The sequence below is a fragment of the Cebus imitator genome, unplaced genomic scaffold (assembly GCF_001604975.1).
Source record: "Cebus imitator isolate Cc_AM_T3 unplaced genomic scaffold, Cebus_imitator-1.0 Scaffold317, whole genome shotgun sequence".
NCBI lineage: Eukaryota > Metazoa > Chordata > Mammalia > Primates > Cebidae > Cebus > Cebus imitator.
In genome coordinates this window covers 1,955,278-1,972,483 of record NW_016107632.1, presented here as the reverse complement: position 1 = coordinate 1,972,483, position 17,206 = coordinate 1,955,278, and the positions used below count along the sequence as shown (strand labels likewise).

The window sequence follows — 17,206 nt, the reverse complement described above, 5'->3', positions numbered from 1 at the left end:
GAGACGGGGTTTCACCATGTTGACCAGGATGGTCTCGATCTCTTGACCTCGTGATCCACCCGCCTCGGCCTCCCACAGTGCTGGGATTACAGGCTTGAGCCACCGCGCCCGGCCTATTTTGGCTCTTGCGTGGACCTTATTCCCCACCCCCTCCAAGTTCAGGCCTCTGGGATTTCCTTATCGCCCTTAGCACGGGGGCAGGGCGGGTGCCTTTCAACATCCTGTGGGTCCTCCTTGTGCTCTTGTGTTCAAGCACATGGTGGCTTTGCTTCCACTTCCCTGTTGGCCCCTCTCAAGAGCAGAAGAGCGGCACTTGGAGCCAGGCCCACAGGTTCAAATCCAGCTCTGTTACTTATCAGCCATATAACATTGGACATGTTATCTGATCTCCCTATGCCTCAGTTTCCTGACCTGGAAAATGGAGTGGTGAGGATTACGTGAGTGATGTGAACCAAGTGTCCACATATAGCTCGGAGCACAGGAAGTGGCCAACACGTGGGAACTGTCACTGAGTCCATCTTGCTCAGCCTCTGAGTCCCCAAACTGCTCACATCTCATGGCCTTGGCTTGGGACATACGAAACTGCCTGCGCTAGAGCAATCCCTCTCGGTCTTCTCTCTTCCTGAGCCCTTACTGGGTTTGAAGTTCACGTATTCATTCGACTCTGAGGCTGCTCCTTTTCTCCCCACCCTGTATCCCCAGGTGAGGACCCCTGCAAGGACCCCTGCACAGTTGGACAGTCAGCACGGTCAAGCACACAGACACAGTGGCGAGGAAGACACAGCGCTGCCCTCAAGGAGTCTGAGGCCTGGTGGACAAGCAATAGGAACTCGAACAGTTCCACGAAGCACTCTGTCCCCTCATGCAATCTGGTGACTCCTGGGCCTTGGGGATTCCAGCTTTCTTGGTGCCTCTATAACCGACCTCCATGGGGAGGGTACTTTTCCCCAATCTCAGTACCTCTTCTGCTCCAGTGACCCCCAACCTGGGCGGAGGCCGTGGAAATACCACGTGACACACGGGAACAGGAACCTCCAGCTCCCACCTCCTTGGCTCCCCAAAACCATGGCTGGCCCATCTCAAGGCTGGCACCACCCTCTCACACCTGCCTGCTGAGTCCCGGATTCCATATGGTGGAAATCTCACCTTCCAGCTTTTTCTAACGGCCCCTTGCTGGGTGCTTTACTCTGTCAGGCACAGGCCTGGGTACTTTTCATGCAATGCCCTATTTATTTCTCACATCAAACTTGTGCCTTAAAGGCTATTGTCAGAGCCATCTTACAGATGAGGAAACTGAGGCAAAGGGGGCTACTTTGTTAAACCAGATAGTGGTAGAGCTGAGATCTGATTCCAATCTGATGGAGTCCAAAGTCCCTGGTGGTAACATGTCCCCACTGTGACCAAGGAGTGTGGAGTAAGCCATGAAGACTGTCGTACGGGCTGGGAAGGAATGCATGTGGGTAACTGGGCAGGAGTCATCAGCGCCCGGGGAGGCGCCACCTGCTCACCTGCAGCAGCTCCAGGTCTGCGGGCTCAGCCTGGGTGGGCACCAGCTCCGTCAGCATCTCCGACATCACCCTCACGTTCCCACTCACCATCTCCAGCTCACTGCGCAGCTTCCCAATCTGAAATACATGGTGTGTCATGGTGAGAGAAGCCCATGGTCTGGAGTTCGTGTCACTCACAGGGACAGAACCCAGGACCACCAATCCTGGGTGCAGCACCAGGGAGCCAACTTCCCAGCAGCCCCTCTAGGCAGTCTCCCTCCTGGGTCCCAGGCTACAGGCCAGCACGAGAGGCTGTGTTGGGCCTGCCGCACCCCTTCTGCAGACCCCTCACAGAGGTGCTACCTACCGTTACCATCACCACACTGGGGATCCTGGTGTAGGGAGAAGCTGAAAGAAAACAAGCTGAGGAGAAATGAGCCACTGAGTGTGGCTGGAAGGCTCCAGCATCTCCTGGGTCTAACACAGCAGCTAACGAGGCCCTGGAGGGCAGCTCCACACAAGGGGAGGAGGGAGGCTGCAGGCCCTCTCTCTCCCCTGCTAGAGAATGGGGACTCTGCCCTCTCTCTCCTCCTAAAGGACTGCGATTCTGCCCTCTCTCTCCTACTAGAGGATGGGATTCTATCCCCCCTCCTCCTAGAGGACCGGGATTCTACCCCCTCTCCTCCTAGAGGACTGGAATTCTGCCCCCTCTCTCTCTTCCCATAGAGGGAAGAGATTCTGTCCTCTCCCTTCCTAGAGGATGGGAATTCTGCCCTCTCTCCCCTCCTAGAGGACCGGGATTCTACCCCCTCTCTCTCTTCCCATAGTGGAAGGGATTCTGCCCTCTCTCCTCCTAGAGGACTGGAATTCTGCCCCCTCTCTCTCTTCCCATAGAAGGAAGAGATTCTGTCCTCTCCCTTCCTAGAGGACTGGGATTCTGCCCTCTCCCCTCCTAGAGGATTGGAATTCTACTCCCTCTCTCTCTTCCCATAGAGGAAGGGATTCTGCCCTCTCTCCTCCTAGAGGACTAGAATTCTACTCCCTCTCTCTCTTCCCATAGAGGAAGGGATTCTGCCCTCTCTCCTCCTAGAGGACTAGAATTCTACTCCCTCTCTCTCTTCCCATAGAGGAAGGGATTCTGCCCTCTCTCCTCCTAGAGGACTGCAATTTTGTCTTCTTTTGTCTGTTTTGGTGTCCCAGGCTCATCTAAGGATAGTCCTTGCCCTGTACCCCACCTTGAATATGAATCTCAGATTTAGCACTTGTTCCAAGGGATGTGAGCAGGTTTCCAATAGTCAAAGGGATCCAAGAAGTTGGGGAAACATTTTCAATAAAGCTACAGTCTCCTCAAAGAGGTCAGGTTGTGAAAGGCAATTGATAAAAGGGCCTCATGCTGTGGGACCCTGGGGGTGTTTAACATCCTTATATACACTAGGAATGCCTGCGAAAAGATCAATATAAAAGCTTCCAAAGTTTATTTGACTGAAGAACCCTTTTACGTTTTGAGAAATGCTGATACATTCTAAATCACGTGGCTGAGTTAGAATTGATTTAGGAGTATCACTACATACATTCACGACTGTGACAGCAGCTACTAATAAGTGCCACGCATTGAACATATATTGCTAACTTAATTTTTACCCTAGGCAGGCACCAATATCCCTGCTTTTACAGCTGAAGAAATGGAGCATAGAGGCAAGTAGTTCTCCATATCCACCATGGTTCACTGACAGCTTCCAAAACCGGCAAAATGTTTGATCTATTTGGCTTATTTAATGCACACTCTTGGTATGAGTGAGGGGAAAAACCACTGCTCACAAACCCCATGTATCCGAATCAGATGGGACTTAATTACAAAGGAGTCTGGGAGGAACATCACTGCATGCCTGATGTCTTAACATGTCCCAAGAGACAAAAGGCGACTCTTGAATTAAACAAAGACTACTTAGTTTTGTTTAGCAAGCAGCTTCCTACATTAGAAGTAATTAGAGTCTTAATCCACACAGATGCCAGACTTCAGGCAATTGGTTAAAATCATAACTGAATGAGACAATTTTTTTGCACCACTAAGTGCTTTTACAATTTTTACACACCTTTAACCCATTGAGAAAAAAAAAAAGTGCAGCTTGCTGTCAGCGCTCATTTAATTTTACATAAACACGCTCTCAGGCTGAGGCAAATCTGATTTTCAACATGAAAATAAAACAAAAAAAAACTGTTCTTGGAGTTATTTCTAAACAGACTGGTCTCCACTCCCAATGTAACAGAAATGTATATGATGTTACATTAGGGTTAGAGACAAGTGTGTTCTTGGGGCAAGCAGGAAATGCCTTAATAATTTGGTCCAGTTAGCAACATTTTCTAGTAATATTTGTAACTCTGCGGGGTGATTTCATAACTTGCTATGAGATAACAAATTACGGAAGTTTCTGTTCAAATAGGTTAGGGGCAGAACGAGTTCAAATGATACATTAAGCGGGCAGTGAGGACGCTTATTTGGAAAGTTAGCCTTCACTTTTCTTTCCCTCACGTATCCACATCTTCCTCCCCAGCACTCAGCCGCTCTGCCGTGATGCTCTGCTGATGTGATGAGTCTGAGGTGTGTACAACACCTCTAAAGTGGGTGCCCCCACCCCAGCAGCCAAAAATCTGGAATGACAAGCCCCCAAGCTCTACGAGCTGGTCATGGCTGTAGACGTCACTTAGCAGACACAGCAACCGTGGCCCTCCACAAGTGGCTCATGGCCCAATGGGCAAGTTGGCCCACCTCTGGCCTCAGGAGGAAGGAAGAGAGATGCCCAGGCTGCCTCGGTCAGGGTGCCACCTGCCCTGAGGTGGGTAATCCTCCAAAGCCTGTCACAGGTTCTGGAAAAACCTGCCCCCTAGAATCTCATGCTAAGTCTCAAGCCTTCTTGGCTGGGCACGGTGGCTCATGCCTGCAATCCCAGCGCTTTAGTAGGCCGAGACGAAGATCACTTGAGCTCAGGAGTTCGAGACCAGCCTGGCCAACGTGGTGAAACCTCCTCTCTACTAAAAATACAACAAATTAGCTGGGCGTGGTGGCTCATGCCTGTAGTCCCAGCCACTCAGGAGGCTGAGGCAGGAGAATTGCTTGAACCTGGGAGGCAGAGGTTGTAGTCAGCCTAAACATTTTGCATCAGCCTGTCCTGGTGTTGTCTCTGAGTGCCACTGCATTCCAGCCTGGGTGACAGAGCAAGACTGTCTCAAACAAACCAAAAAGCCTCAAACCTTGAGACTTCATAGGAAGCAGCATGGTACAATGGGCACGTTTTTTATTTTTTGCACAGATGTTTTAAAATTTTTCAGGCAGAACCTCTGTTCAAATGAAAATTCCTTTTCTTCTTCTTTTTTTTTTTTTTTTTTTTCCTTTTATTAAAATAGGTCTCTCTATTTTGCCCAGCCTGGTCTTGAGCTCCTGGCTTAAGCCATCCTCCTGCCTGAACCTTTGAGAAGCTGATATCACAGATGCACGTGACCATGCCCGGCTCAAATGAAAGCTGTGAGCATGTAAGAAACCACACAGGTGGCGCTGCCCTGGTTGAAGGGGCCGCCTACAGGGCATCTCTTCTCCATCATGCTGTCGGAGGGAAAACACGAGTTGGCAAATGGCCAAGGTACAGGGCAGTGCCTGCCAGGAGTCAGACAGATGTGAGCTGGAATCCCAGCTGCGTGATCGCTGTGTGCCCTGGGCAAGTGAATGGACCTCTCTGAGCCTCATCTCTCAAACAGGAAGAATCATGCACCCCCTGTGGGCTGCTGTGAGGAAGAAGTGGAGGCGTGAATGGTCACAGCTGACAGGGGCCCTCCCTGACATGTGTGGCCCACTTGTCTGGACCTGACGGTTCTGAACCCAGGCCTGTTTACCTGCTCTGGGGTCGGTGCTATGGGTGTGTCGCCAGAAAGTATGGCCGGGGTGGACAGAGGGGCAGTGTGTGGGCCAGAGTCCTCCTGCTGGCTGCTGTCAGTGCCCACAGAATCCTGTCCTGATGCTGTCTCTGAGTTGAATACGGTCTAGAGGGAGGAAAACAGGATCAGTGAGGACTCCTGAGAACATCAAGAGCCCAGGAAGTCAGGGGCCAGGCTGGGGATGTCTCTGGGGATGAGTCCTGCCTCCCTTCCCTTAGCTCCCAGTGCGGCAATTCTCTCACCCTCTGGGGCGTGTGGATAGGTGACAGCATGTCCAGGTCAGTCATGGGGAACTCCAGACCTTTCCTCCGTAGGTCTTCATAGATGGTGACCACGCCTGTCAAATCGGGCGAGCTGCGGAACGCGTCGGCCCAGGACTGGGAGGGGACAAGGGGACACGGCCAGTAACCACAGCTCACCTTCCCCCATGAGCCCGCCCACCTGGCACCCAGACAGAGAAGAGACATTCTTTCCCTGTTTTTTTTAACGACATCTGCCCTGCCCCCTCCACAGCAAAGCACGCAGTTGGCAATCTTCCTCCCGGCAGAGAGCATCCCACCAGCAGACAACCGAGACGCCCTAACATGAGAAGTGGAGCCTGGGGCAAACACGATGGCCTCGAGCTCTCGGCTGGGCAGGAAGCTCCTGCGATGCCAGCTCTTCCTGGCCCTGCCCTGCCCTGTCCTGGCACTCACCTGGATGAGGTTGAGCACCTTGTCATGCACGATGGTGGGTGGGTTGTTTTTGGGCAGGATGGTCCTCACCAGCACACTCTCCACGAAGTCTTGGCTGGCCACCAGCACGTGGAAGCGGTGCCCGCAGTTCTTGACACAGGTTTCTAAGACCTGGAGGGACAAGAGGTGCTGTTCAGCACCTGGTCAGAGGAGGGGCAGTGCCCAGGACCCCCACCCTTGTGGCTCCTCCTGTGTCCCAGAGGGGAGGCCCAGCAGAGGAGATGGGACTTCCTAGAGTGAGACCCCTGAACGTGGAAGAATGGGACAATGCCAGGTCTGGGGACTTGTTTATTGAAAGGAATGGCCTAGGGTGGGCAGTGGGGTGGTGTGCGGGCTGGATTTTCCTGCTTGACTGGAGTCAGTGCACACGGAATCCTGATGCCGTCTCTGAGCTGATATGGTCTAGAGGGAAGGGGCTCTCCAAGAGGAAATCAAGGAGAACCTGAGCTGTCAATCATGCAGCTCATGAAAAATGCACTGAACTCCCCTCCCCCACTCTCCGCTTCCCACCGAGTCACAGGAATTGCCTTTGCTTTTCACTTAAGCCAATTCCCCTGCATAGAAATGCCACTTGTGGGGAGGATGGGACAGCGTTTCTATCTTCCCCAGCCAAACTCACGCCACCAGCCAGGAGGCCCATGCGTGTCTGGCCGTCCTGAGATCTACACTGGTTCAGTGGTGTGGGCAAGGCTGTTCTCAGCCATGGCATTTATTTTATATTCATTTTCCAGAGCATCGAAGTGCCGGGCAGCACCCAACTCAGTCCACCAGCCTCCCGGACCCCATGGAGGCCTGGGTTTAGTGGGCGTCCATGTCACCCTCAGGTCCTCTGGCCCAGGCTCTCCCTGCCAGTGGTTCTGGAGTGATGTAAGCATCTGCCCTCATGCTGCGGGATTGGGGAGAACCTTGCCAAATGGACTTTTGCCATTTTGCATCTGTCTGCAGTGTAGACAGGATGGTGCTTTGCCCACGGACCTTTCCTTTCCAGCCTCAAATGAGGAGCCCCGGGGGGCGGGGCTGGGAGTCCTGCTGGGTCTGAGGGGAGGTGACTTTCACTGGACTGTGATCCTGCCATAGGACAGACAGATGGGGAACTCACGGTGAGAGCCAGCATCACCTCGTGGAAGTTCTTATTCCCCACGATTCTCTTCTTCACTGCTCGGAGGGCATCTTTGGGACTAAGAAGGACGATAAGAAGAAGGAACAGAGCCCCTTACCAACAGCAGAGGCCCTGGAGAGTTGGAACAGCTCTAATTTGGCCATCCTCCCTGTGACCCATCTGTTTTGTGTATCCAGCCAGGTTCTGATCACATCTGAGTCTTCCTAGCCCACTGCTTAGCAGGGACCCACAGCCTGTGGCCCCTGGACCTCCTGCAGCAGTCACTTTGAGAAAAGGTTAGAGTATTTTGTTAAAAATGCAGAACCTGGCTGGGTGCAGTGGCTCACGCCTGTAATCCCGGGACTTTGGGAGGCAGAGGTGGGTGGATCACTTGAGGCCAGGAGTTCGAGACCAGCCTGGCCAACATGGTGAAACCCTGTCTCTACTAAAAACACAACAATTAGCCGGGTGTGGTGGTACAAGTCTGTAATCCCAGCTACTGGGAGGTTGGGGCGGGAGAATTGCTTGAACCCAGAAGGCAGAGGTTGCAGTGAGCTGAGACCGCGCCACTGTACTCTAGCTTGGGCGACAGAGGGAGACCCTGTCTCCAAAAAAAAAAAAAAAGATACTTAAAAAAACGTAGAACCCCAGGCCCCAACCCTAGACCACATGAACCAAATCCTCAAAGCCTGGGGCCTCTGAATCTGAATGCTTCTCATGCTCCCCAGGGGTTTCTTATGCATGCTCAAGTTTAAGAATAACTAACCTGGAGGCATAGTACTTTTATTAAAAAAAGAAAAAATAGAGATGGGGTCTTGCTATGTTGCCCAGGCTAGTCTCAAACTCCTGGGCTGAAATGATCCTCCTACCTTGGCGTCCCAAAGTGTTGGGGTTGTAGGCATGGGCCCCTGAGCCCCTAAGCCCAGCCAGCACAGTGTTCTAATGCCCTGTCCCGGCTAGCGGCTCTGTCCATTTATCCTTCCATTCAAGTCTTTTTTTTTTTTTTCCTGAGACAGAGTCTCACTCTGTTGCCCAGGGTGGAGTGCGGTGGCACAATCACAGCTGACTGCAGCCCAGAACTCCTGGGCTCAAGTGATTCTCCTGCCTCAGCCTCCCCAAATGCTGAGACTACCAGTGTGAATCACCATGTCTGGCCCATAGTAGTCTTATAAGCACCTAATATGTGTGTGGCACCATGCTAGGTGCTGGCGATACAGTGGCAGCAAGACCATATGGCCCTGCCTCCTCCTCACATTGCGGGGAAACCCAAAGATGAGCAGGGAACAAGCAGGCCCCGGAAAAAGGGCAGGAGTGAGGATGGGGGCGGTCAGAAAAGACCTCCAAGGAGGTGGTTCTGTAGTTGGGCCTTGAAAGATGGGAAGGACCAGCCGGGGGGAGTGGGGGCAGAGCAGTTCAGGTCAAGGTCAGAGCCTGGACCAAGGTTAGGTGCAGAGGAGTTTGGTGCCTTGGAGGAACTAAGAGGAGGCCACAGTGAGTGTGCGGGAGGTCAGGGAGGGTTGAAGAGCCTAGGGGTCATGGTGGTGGGAGGCCCCGAGCTCGGATGCCAGCCTGCGCTCCCTGTCGCCTCTGTGATTCCCACCACCCTCCACCCTCGGCCCGATACAGGCATCCTCAGTGCTGCCCTAACTGCTCTTGTCTAAAAGCCTTTGTGCAGGGGCCCCACTTGCACCCTGATCTCCACGTCCATGAGGTGAAGCTCAGCTAAAATCCATCCCATCCACGACACCCTCCTAGGCCCTCCAGTCTCCCCGGCCAGTTCTGCCCTGCCACACTGAACTGGGGGCCTGCCCTGGGGAGAGAAGAAGCCTGCTAGAGGGCAGGGATGGTGTTCTCTTTGGACAGCTTCCCTTCCTAGAGCCCAGCCTGCTGCCGAAGCGTGAGTAACATTTCCCAGCCTGGCCAGTGGCCCCTGGGGCCCATTTTGCTGTCTGCCTGCCTGTCAGTGCTGACGCCATGCAGGACTAAGGCAGGACAGCCTGGAACCGTGGCACCAATTCTCAGCAGCAGTGAAGGCAGAGGCAAGGCTTTCTAGGGACGAGTTTGCCTGAGGGCTGGAGCTGTGGAGACGGTCACGCCTGCAGTGGAAGGGACACGGTGGGGAAAGGGATTATGGCCGACCAACGGGAGTCCTGGCCCAGAAGCCTGAGAGCAGTTTCCAACCCTTGCCTCCCTGGGCAGCCCCTCTCCCTTCCCTGGCTCCTGCTCTTGGCTTGGCCGCTGACCCATGGGCTACTTCAGTGCTTTATAGGGACTTGTTTCCACTTCTACGGTGGCCTAGAGAACAGGGAATCAGAATCATTCCCTGGTGTGTTCTGCCATGCGTCATTGACCTGGGGGGTGGGGCCCACCCTGGGAGAGAAGCAGCCTCCTAGAGGGCAGGGACAGCGTCCTTGTTGGACACCTTCCCTCCCTAGAGGGAAGCTCTGGGAATCGGAAGTTCTGGCCTTGCCACTGCTGTGGGCCCATGGTGTCCAGCACTCTGCTAGGAGCACAAAGCATATGACAAGGAGGCCACAACCCAATGAGGGAGACACTTTAGTAATGAGACTACGTTTAAGTGCCACACTTGGTAAGATTTAGGGTCACACCAGCCTTTGATCACTGCTGGGTCCCTCGTGCCTCCTATGGTGCCTGAAGTATGCAAGGTGCCCAAATAAACAGCAATGCACTTGAATGACGCTGAGCCTGTTCCTCCCATGGTTACAAGGGACATGGGGCTTGCTGTCCCCAAGGATACTGCAGTGATTTGCAGCTGCCATGTCCAGGAAGCTCCCAGGCCTGTCTAGAAGCTTGTTGAGGTTTTCTGCCTCCTGCTTTCTCTCTCCTAACCGCTGCCCACCTTCCGCCATCCTCTCTCGTGAGTCCTTGGCAAGACCAGGGAGCGGGGCTGAGGAAGATACTGGCAGGTTCCTGGCAGCCACTGCCTGCATGGTGGATGGCCATCTCTACCTGCGCCCCACCACCTCTCCTTGGGGGGCCCTTACCCTTCCTCTGTCTCGTTGATGATGTCGCAGATCTCCATGTTGAGGGCCCAGTCCTCGCTCTGCAGGGAGCCATCTGTGGCTTTCTCTGAGAAGAAATCATGAGTCATAAAGTCATGTGGGGGTCCTGAATGGGTAAACTCAAACCGTGGGTGGGTGGGGAGGGGGGTGCAGGGCTGGAAGAGACGGGCAAGAGGAAGATGACAGACGCTTCCCGGGCACAGGGCCTGGCCCTGCGTGAGACTGCTTGACACACACAGGCCCATTGTCATTAGATTCTTGTAGCCACTGAGGCTGGGAGCACCTCTGTCCTTCAACAGATGAGGAAACCGTTGCTCTGAGTATAGCAAGGGGAAGCACCAGAGGGGAGTCTAGGCAGCCTCTGTGTGCTTGTTTCTGACATGACAATATGGAGACAGTGCTCTGCTTCATTTTTGCAGATAAGATGTCCTCCCTTGGCCGGGCGCGGTGGCTCAAGCCTGTAATCCCAGCACTTTGGGAGGCCGAGACGGGTGGATCACAAGGTCAAGAGATCGAGACCATCCTGGTCAACATGGTGAAACCCCGTCTCTACTAAAAATACAAAAAATTAGCTGGGCATGGTGGCGCATGCCTGTAATCCCAGCTACCCAGGAGGCTGAGGCAGGAGAATTGCCTGAACCCAGGAGGCGGAGGTTGTGGTGAGCTGAGATCGCGCCATTGCACTCCAGCCTGGGTAACAAGAGCGAAACTCCGTCTCAAAAAAAAAAAAAAAAAAAAAAGATGTCCTCCCTTGACTTTAGAGTTATTTTTTGAGTTGGTAACTATTCATTGGTTCAACATATAAAAGTTCTCAAGTGGTGTACAATGGAGTTAGGTAAATCTATCTCTGTCCCTGTCCCAGCCTCTCTTCCTAGAGGCATCCCCTGTAATCAGTTTCCTCTAGAATCTCACAGGGACCTTCTTTACCTAGGAAGCAAGGACTCCGATTACCAATAGGTGGCCTTGCCCTCCTGTGCCCTTCTGAGGCACCCACAGAAGGGACCAAGCCCAAGCCACTCCACAGAACTGCCCCAAGAAGAGGTGACGATTCATGCAAGGTATCAGCTTGGTACTAGCCCAAAATAAATAGTAAGTGCTGGTGGTTTTTTTTTTTTTTTGGAGACGGAGTCTCGCTCTGTTGCTCAGGCTGGAGTGCAGTGGCATGATCTGGGCTCACTGCAACTTCCGCTTCCTGGGTTCCAACGATTCTCCTGCCTCAGCCTCCAGAACAGCTGGGACTACAGGTGCATGCCACCATGCCCGGCTAATTTTTTGTATTTTTAGTAGAGATGGAGTTTTACCATATTAGCCAGAACGGTCTCGATCTCCTGACCTTGTGATCCACCCACCTCGGCCTCCCAAAGTGCTGAGATTATAGGCGTGAGTCACTGTGTCTGGCCTGTAAGTGGTGGTGTTCCTTTTTTAAAAAAGTTGACATGAAAGTCACATCAAATAAAGCCATTTTACCACGTATAATTCAGTGGCAGTTGGTATATTCATAATACTAAACACAACCACCACCACCTCCATTCAGTTCCGCAAAATTTTCAGTTGGTGGCAGTTCCTAAGGGAAGATTTCCAGGCCAGGGGTCGGCTGCAGAGTTCTTGAAGCCAGGTTCATGGCAGGGACCACTGGCTGCAGGTCTGCTGGGTGGCAGGTACCGGGCTGGCAGCCTTTTGTGAACTGTCATGTGGGAGGCACCGACTGGTGTTACATGAATGATGAACACGAGGCTGGCAATGCCAGCACCTTCATAAACCGTCTTCAGGAAAGAAAAGCGCTGTCCATCCTCTTAAACACGTGACCTGTTTTTTGTTCTCTGCGTCTTCCTAGATGCCATTCTCACGCAGACCGGTTCAACCACGTGCACATAGGCAATGGTGTGCCCTGTTTCTTGCAGACAACGTTTTATTACGCACATCGCTCTGGCTGGTCTATATTGTGACTCCATGGAGGACTGTGTGATAAGACAGGCCGTGCTTAGCATTTTAAGGGTGAGATCCTGTTTCGATGCAGGGCACTACCCAAGTCCCCCTCTCCTGCGTGTGTCCAATGTGGAGTACGCATACACCTGCTGGCCTCCACAGCCGTCCTGCCAGCCTTGTCACACCTGCAGGCTGGTGGTCCTGGGACTTGGGTACAGTGCTGCCAGGTGTCTATTACCTATCGGGAATGTGAGACAGAGTCAGCATGCAGAGCTTGTTATTCCACGTGATGTCACGCTGTCCTGCAAGGCAGGCTCTCTCCTCATGGCTGTGCCCAGGAAACAGCTGAGGCTCGGGGAGGGCGGGCGACGCCTCACTTGCTACACAGCTATTTGTAAGCCGGGCCGATTCCAGGCACTGGGATACCATGGTGGACATGATGGGCGTGGTCCCCGCCTTAGGGTACCCGAAAGACGCTAAAGCGCATGCTAAACCCAGTCTGCTGGAGGCAGGAGGAGGGCAGTCTCTGTGGGGCTGGACAGGGCCCTCTTCTAGCCAGGCTGGCCCAACCAGCTCTAAGACTGTGTCTCTGAGACCTTGGCTTTGCAACTGGCCCAACCTGAGTTCCACCCTAAGGTCCTGAGCCAGATGGATGCTAAGGTGGCACAGGACACATGCCAGGTGACTGAGGCAGAGGATGGCTGCCTTACCCCCAGATCAGCCTGGAGGGGTGGAGGAGGGCTCCCGTGACAGGGCTGAAAGGCAGGGTCATCCACCCTGCCAAGGTTTATTGAGTGTGGTGGCTTCTTTGTACCACACCCCCGCCCTTGGGGGTTCCACACTCACAGAGCCACCTGGGAAGAACAAAGCAGGCTGAACAAGCGACCCTCTGAGCAGAGGGACATGCCCTGCTTTGGAGGGTTTTGGGGCAGGGGTGAGTCCAGTCAGTCAGCGTTAACCTACAGAACCTGCTCCTTCACCACAGGTCACATCTCAGCAAGCCCCAGTCACACAGGCCAGAGGATTAGTGTCATTTCTCTCCCCGCCCACATCTAAAGGCCACGAAGTCCTGCAAAGTCAGCTCCCAAATCTCCCTCCATCACACCGTCCCCTTCTTGCCATCCTCTCTGCCACCGCCCCTGCCCCAGCCTGGCCATCATCTTCCCCCTGGACCACCGCCTCAGCTTCTTCGCTCCTCCTGCCTCCCGCCTCCCACCCATTCTCCACGCGGAAAAGAGGGAACTCTCTGAAACCTGAAAATGGCAGTGTCCTTCCTGACCAAATCCTTCTGCGTCTCCCTGGTCTGTGGCCAGGCCTCATGCCCTACCACAATAACATTTTAACTTCCCAAGTTATATGCCACAGACTATCATGCAGCATTAGCTGTTCACAAGAAGAATGAGATTTAGTTTTCACACTCTGTAAGGTGTGCATTATGCCCTCATCTCACGAGGAAACTGAGGCACAGAGAGGTCAGCAACCAAAGAGCACACAGAGGAAAGGGTGGAGCAGCCGCTGACGCTGTGGTGCAGGTGCCTGAGGCTTCTCTCAGCGGGGGCAGGGAGCTCTGCTTTCCCAGAGGTGTCCTTCCCGACCATGCAGGCAGTCGGCCCTCTCCTCCCTGAGCTCCATCGGCAGGGCTCTCAGTGGTTCCCCCATCAGATCCCCTTCTGTCCCCAATACTCCCAGAAAACAAAGGGCACCTCTCATCTCCCGGAGGAGTGAACATCAGTGTTTCAGGAGAGGCTGTGGTTGTTTTGGAAAGGCAAGTCAGTAGCTTTTAAAGGGAAGCGGGGACATTGATAATAAGAGAAATCCCACACCTGGGAATCAGGTGGGTGCAGAAGGACCGCCCCCTTCCCATGCAGGAGCCTGATGTGACCCAAGCAGCGGCCAAGCTGCTTAGCCCTGAGTGGCAGCGGGCAGCAGTGGGCAGAGCCAATCAGAAGATGGAGGTTTTCTGCAGGGTGGGAGGGGACATGTGGCCTAAACAGGAGAGGGGAGAGGAAGAGGAGGAGGAGATAAAATCAGGACAAGACTGATCTGAGCGATTCCAGTTCGAGAGAGCTGTTGGGAGGCCGTGGGACACATCTGTCGTGACCATGGCTTGGCAACCCCTTCTGGGCTCCTCCAGGTTCCTCCAGGTCCAGGCGTGGACTGCAGGACTGGGGAGAGTCATGGATTTCCTTCAGATGCCCACAGAGTAGGCATATTCCACCAGGGCAGAATTTTAAACCCACAGGAATCTGGCAATATTTGCTTTGTTTTTGTTCTTAACCATAGAAGTAACTCAGCTTGCTATTTTAAGAAGGCAGAATAAAAACACCGGCAGTGGTTACCAGTTACCAAGAGAATGACAACTGACTCCCTGACCTCTGAGCTGTTGGCAGGAACCTTCACAGGCCTCTGGGTAGCAGCTGCGCTCGTCTTCCAGCTCCTGACAGAGCCGGCCCTGCAATCCTCCACCTGTCATCAGGAGGCTTTGCGGCTGTCTACGCTGGCAAGCCTGTGGCTTCGGATCTCTGGGCACCTGTGCGTCTGTACAGCAGTTTGTCCTCTCCCTGTTGGGCCTGGTGCAGATACCACCTCCCTGGAGGGCTCCAGATAATCTTCCTGGCACGATGGCAAGACCCACCTTCCCCTCATGGAGATCAGGATGGAGTGGGACGAGACTGGCCTCAGCTAACTCAGAGACTGCAGGCAAAGATTCAGCCGCTCTGAGTCTCTGTTTTTGCACCTGTAAAATCAGGATGAGACTGCCTGCCTCACAGGGTGCTGTGACCTTGCAGTCAGACAATGTCAGTCTGACATCAGGAAAGGTTAGTAATGAGTAACCAAGCTGCGATGACTGTGACTTCAGCCAAGAGAAAGAATGCGTAGTCACCAAAGACACACCGCACCATGGGCAGCATCAGAGATGGGGGCCATGGTATGGTACCACCCCTTCCTTTCTTCCTCCCCTCCCTCTCCCCTGTGTCTCCCTTCCCTCTCCCCTCCCCTCCTCTTCTCTCTCTCTCTCTCTCTCTCTCTCTCTTTCTCTTTCAACAGTCTCACTCTGTCACCCAGGCTGGAGGGTAGTGGCATGATCTTGGCTCACTGCAACCTCTGCCTCCAGGGTTGAAGCAATTCTCCTGCCTCAGCCTCCCGGGTAGCTGGGATTACAGGCACCTGCTACCACACCTGGCTAATTTTGTATTTTTAGTAGAGATGAGGTTTCACCATGTTGGCCAGGCTGACCTCAGGTGATCCACCCACCTCGGCCTGACAAAGTGCTGGGGTTACAGGTATGAGCCACTGTGTCCAGCTGGTACTACCCCTTTTGACGCCAGCCTTCTGGGAAGCAGCCTGGAGCTGTCTCGCTGTCACCCTGCACATTCCAACAGTCTCATGATCACTGAGACAGCTCTGGCTCAGGCTGCCACCTCCCAGGCCTGGGCTGTCACCTCCACACTCTACTCAAACATAATTTCAAGCATGACTTCCTCTGTTTAAACGCTGTCCATCACCCCCACTGCCTGAGGACCAAAAGCTTGAACTCTCCAGGGACTGGCATCAGCCAGGCAGCTGTACCCCCTCCCTGTATGTGGCCTGTCCTCTCACACCTCTGAGCTCCCGTCTGCAATGCCATTCCTCAGTCAGTCAGGCTCATCCAGTTCACGTGCTCATCTGGCAGTCAGCATGCACCAGGCATGGGACTAATAAAGCACGTCACACCCTCAGTCACCCCTCACCACAACCTTTAAGATAGAGGAAGAATAAATGGAGAGGCATGGAGACGTCAGCAACTTGCGTGCGGTCACACGGTTTGTGAGAGGCAGAGGAGATTCAAAGCCAGAGGGGTCGGGCTCTCAAGTCCAAAGTCGTAACCAGTACACTACGTGCTTCTCACACATTCTCCATGCTTGTCATCCAGGCTGCAGGGAGAGGTGAGTGAGCAAATCCAGCAAGGTCCTGCCCCAGGGGCGATTTACAGTCAGTCCAGTGGGAGGTCACGACTGACAATTAGAAAAGGTCAAGTTTCCACGGCAGTGGCGGGGGGAAGACCAGGAGCTGCGACAGTGCCGGGCGTGCTGATGAAGTGGAGGTAGGAGTTGGCTGAATTCCCTTCATCTTCTTTTTTATTTTATTTTTTTGAGCTGGAGTCTCGCACTGTTGCCTGGGCTGCTGCAACCTCTGCCCCCGGGTTCAAGCGATTCTCCTGCCTCAGCCTCCCGAGTAGCTGGGATTACAGGCGCCCACCACCATGCCTGGCTAAGTTTTTGTATTTTTAGTAGAGACGGGGTTTCTCTACATTGATCAGGCTGGTCTCAAACTCCCAACCTCGGGTGATCCGCCCGCCTCGGCCTCCCAAAGTGCTGGGATTAATGGCATGAGCCACCGCGCCCAGCCTGCACATTCTTCCAGGATGTGAAATATACTCCTCCCCACCTCAACTCATGCTTCTAAGCCCAGCTCAAAGGTCAGGTCTCCTGGTGGAGTCTGCCCTGACAGCCCCCACAGGGCCCATTCCTTCCAGCCAAGGCCAATAGCATTTTCCACGGACCACAACTCTAAGCACTGCTTAGTGGAGTGATTAAAATAACTCTGTGTGAGATTTCTTTGTTTCTTCATCTCTCTCTCCCAGGAGGCTGTGAGATCTTTGAGGGTGGGGGTTATAGCTATCTCAGGAATGGTCCAACTGTCTACCCCAGATGGGACCTGGCCCATGAGAAACCTGCAGTACCTGTTTGCTGATGACTGAATGAATGACACAATAAACCTTTATAACATTGTAAATGAAGTGAAATACCTCCACCCTTCGGCTCTCATTGATCCCTCAGTAGCTATTGTGTGATTGTGTGGAAATCCTAATTTTTCTTCCAACTTCCAGCCCTTTGAATACTTTTAAAAAGTACTGCCGGGCGCGGTGGCTCAAGCCTGTAATCCCAGCACTTTGGGAGGCTGAGGCGGGTGGATCACGAGGTCAAGAGATCGAGACCATCCTGGTCAACATGGTGAAACCCCGTCTCT

The 17,206-nt window shown here is 53.5% G+C and overlaps 1 protein-coding gene across 8 annotated transcripts in view; it reads right to left on the bottom strand.

Moving 5' to 3' along the window:
* Positions 1-17,206, bottom strand: part of TOM1 (target of myb1 membrane trafficking protein) — a 46,911-nt gene that overhangs the window by 19,355 nt on the left and 10,350 nt on the right. For 6 of the 8 annotated variants that reach the window (XM_017504020.2, XM_017504021.2, XM_017504018.2 and 3 more), the window contains exons 2-7: positions 10,253-10,337; positions 7,248-7,326; positions 6,110-6,259; positions 5,657-5,791; positions 5,373-5,519; positions 1,509-1,625 (exon numbers count right to left, since the gene is read on the bottom strand). In XM_017504020.2, the coding sequence (XP_017359509.1) occupies positions 1,509-1,625; positions 5,373-5,519; positions 5,657-5,791; positions 6,110-6,259; positions 7,248-7,326; positions 10,253-10,337 (713 nt within the window). Of the gene's footprint in view, positions 1-1,508; positions 1,626-5,372; positions 5,520-5,656; positions 5,792-6,109; positions 6,260-7,247; positions 7,327-10,252; positions 10,338-14,019; positions 14,183-17,206 lie in introns of all 8 variants that reach the window. The other 2 variants (XM_037729758.1, XM_017504022.2) reach the window with 2 other exon arrangements.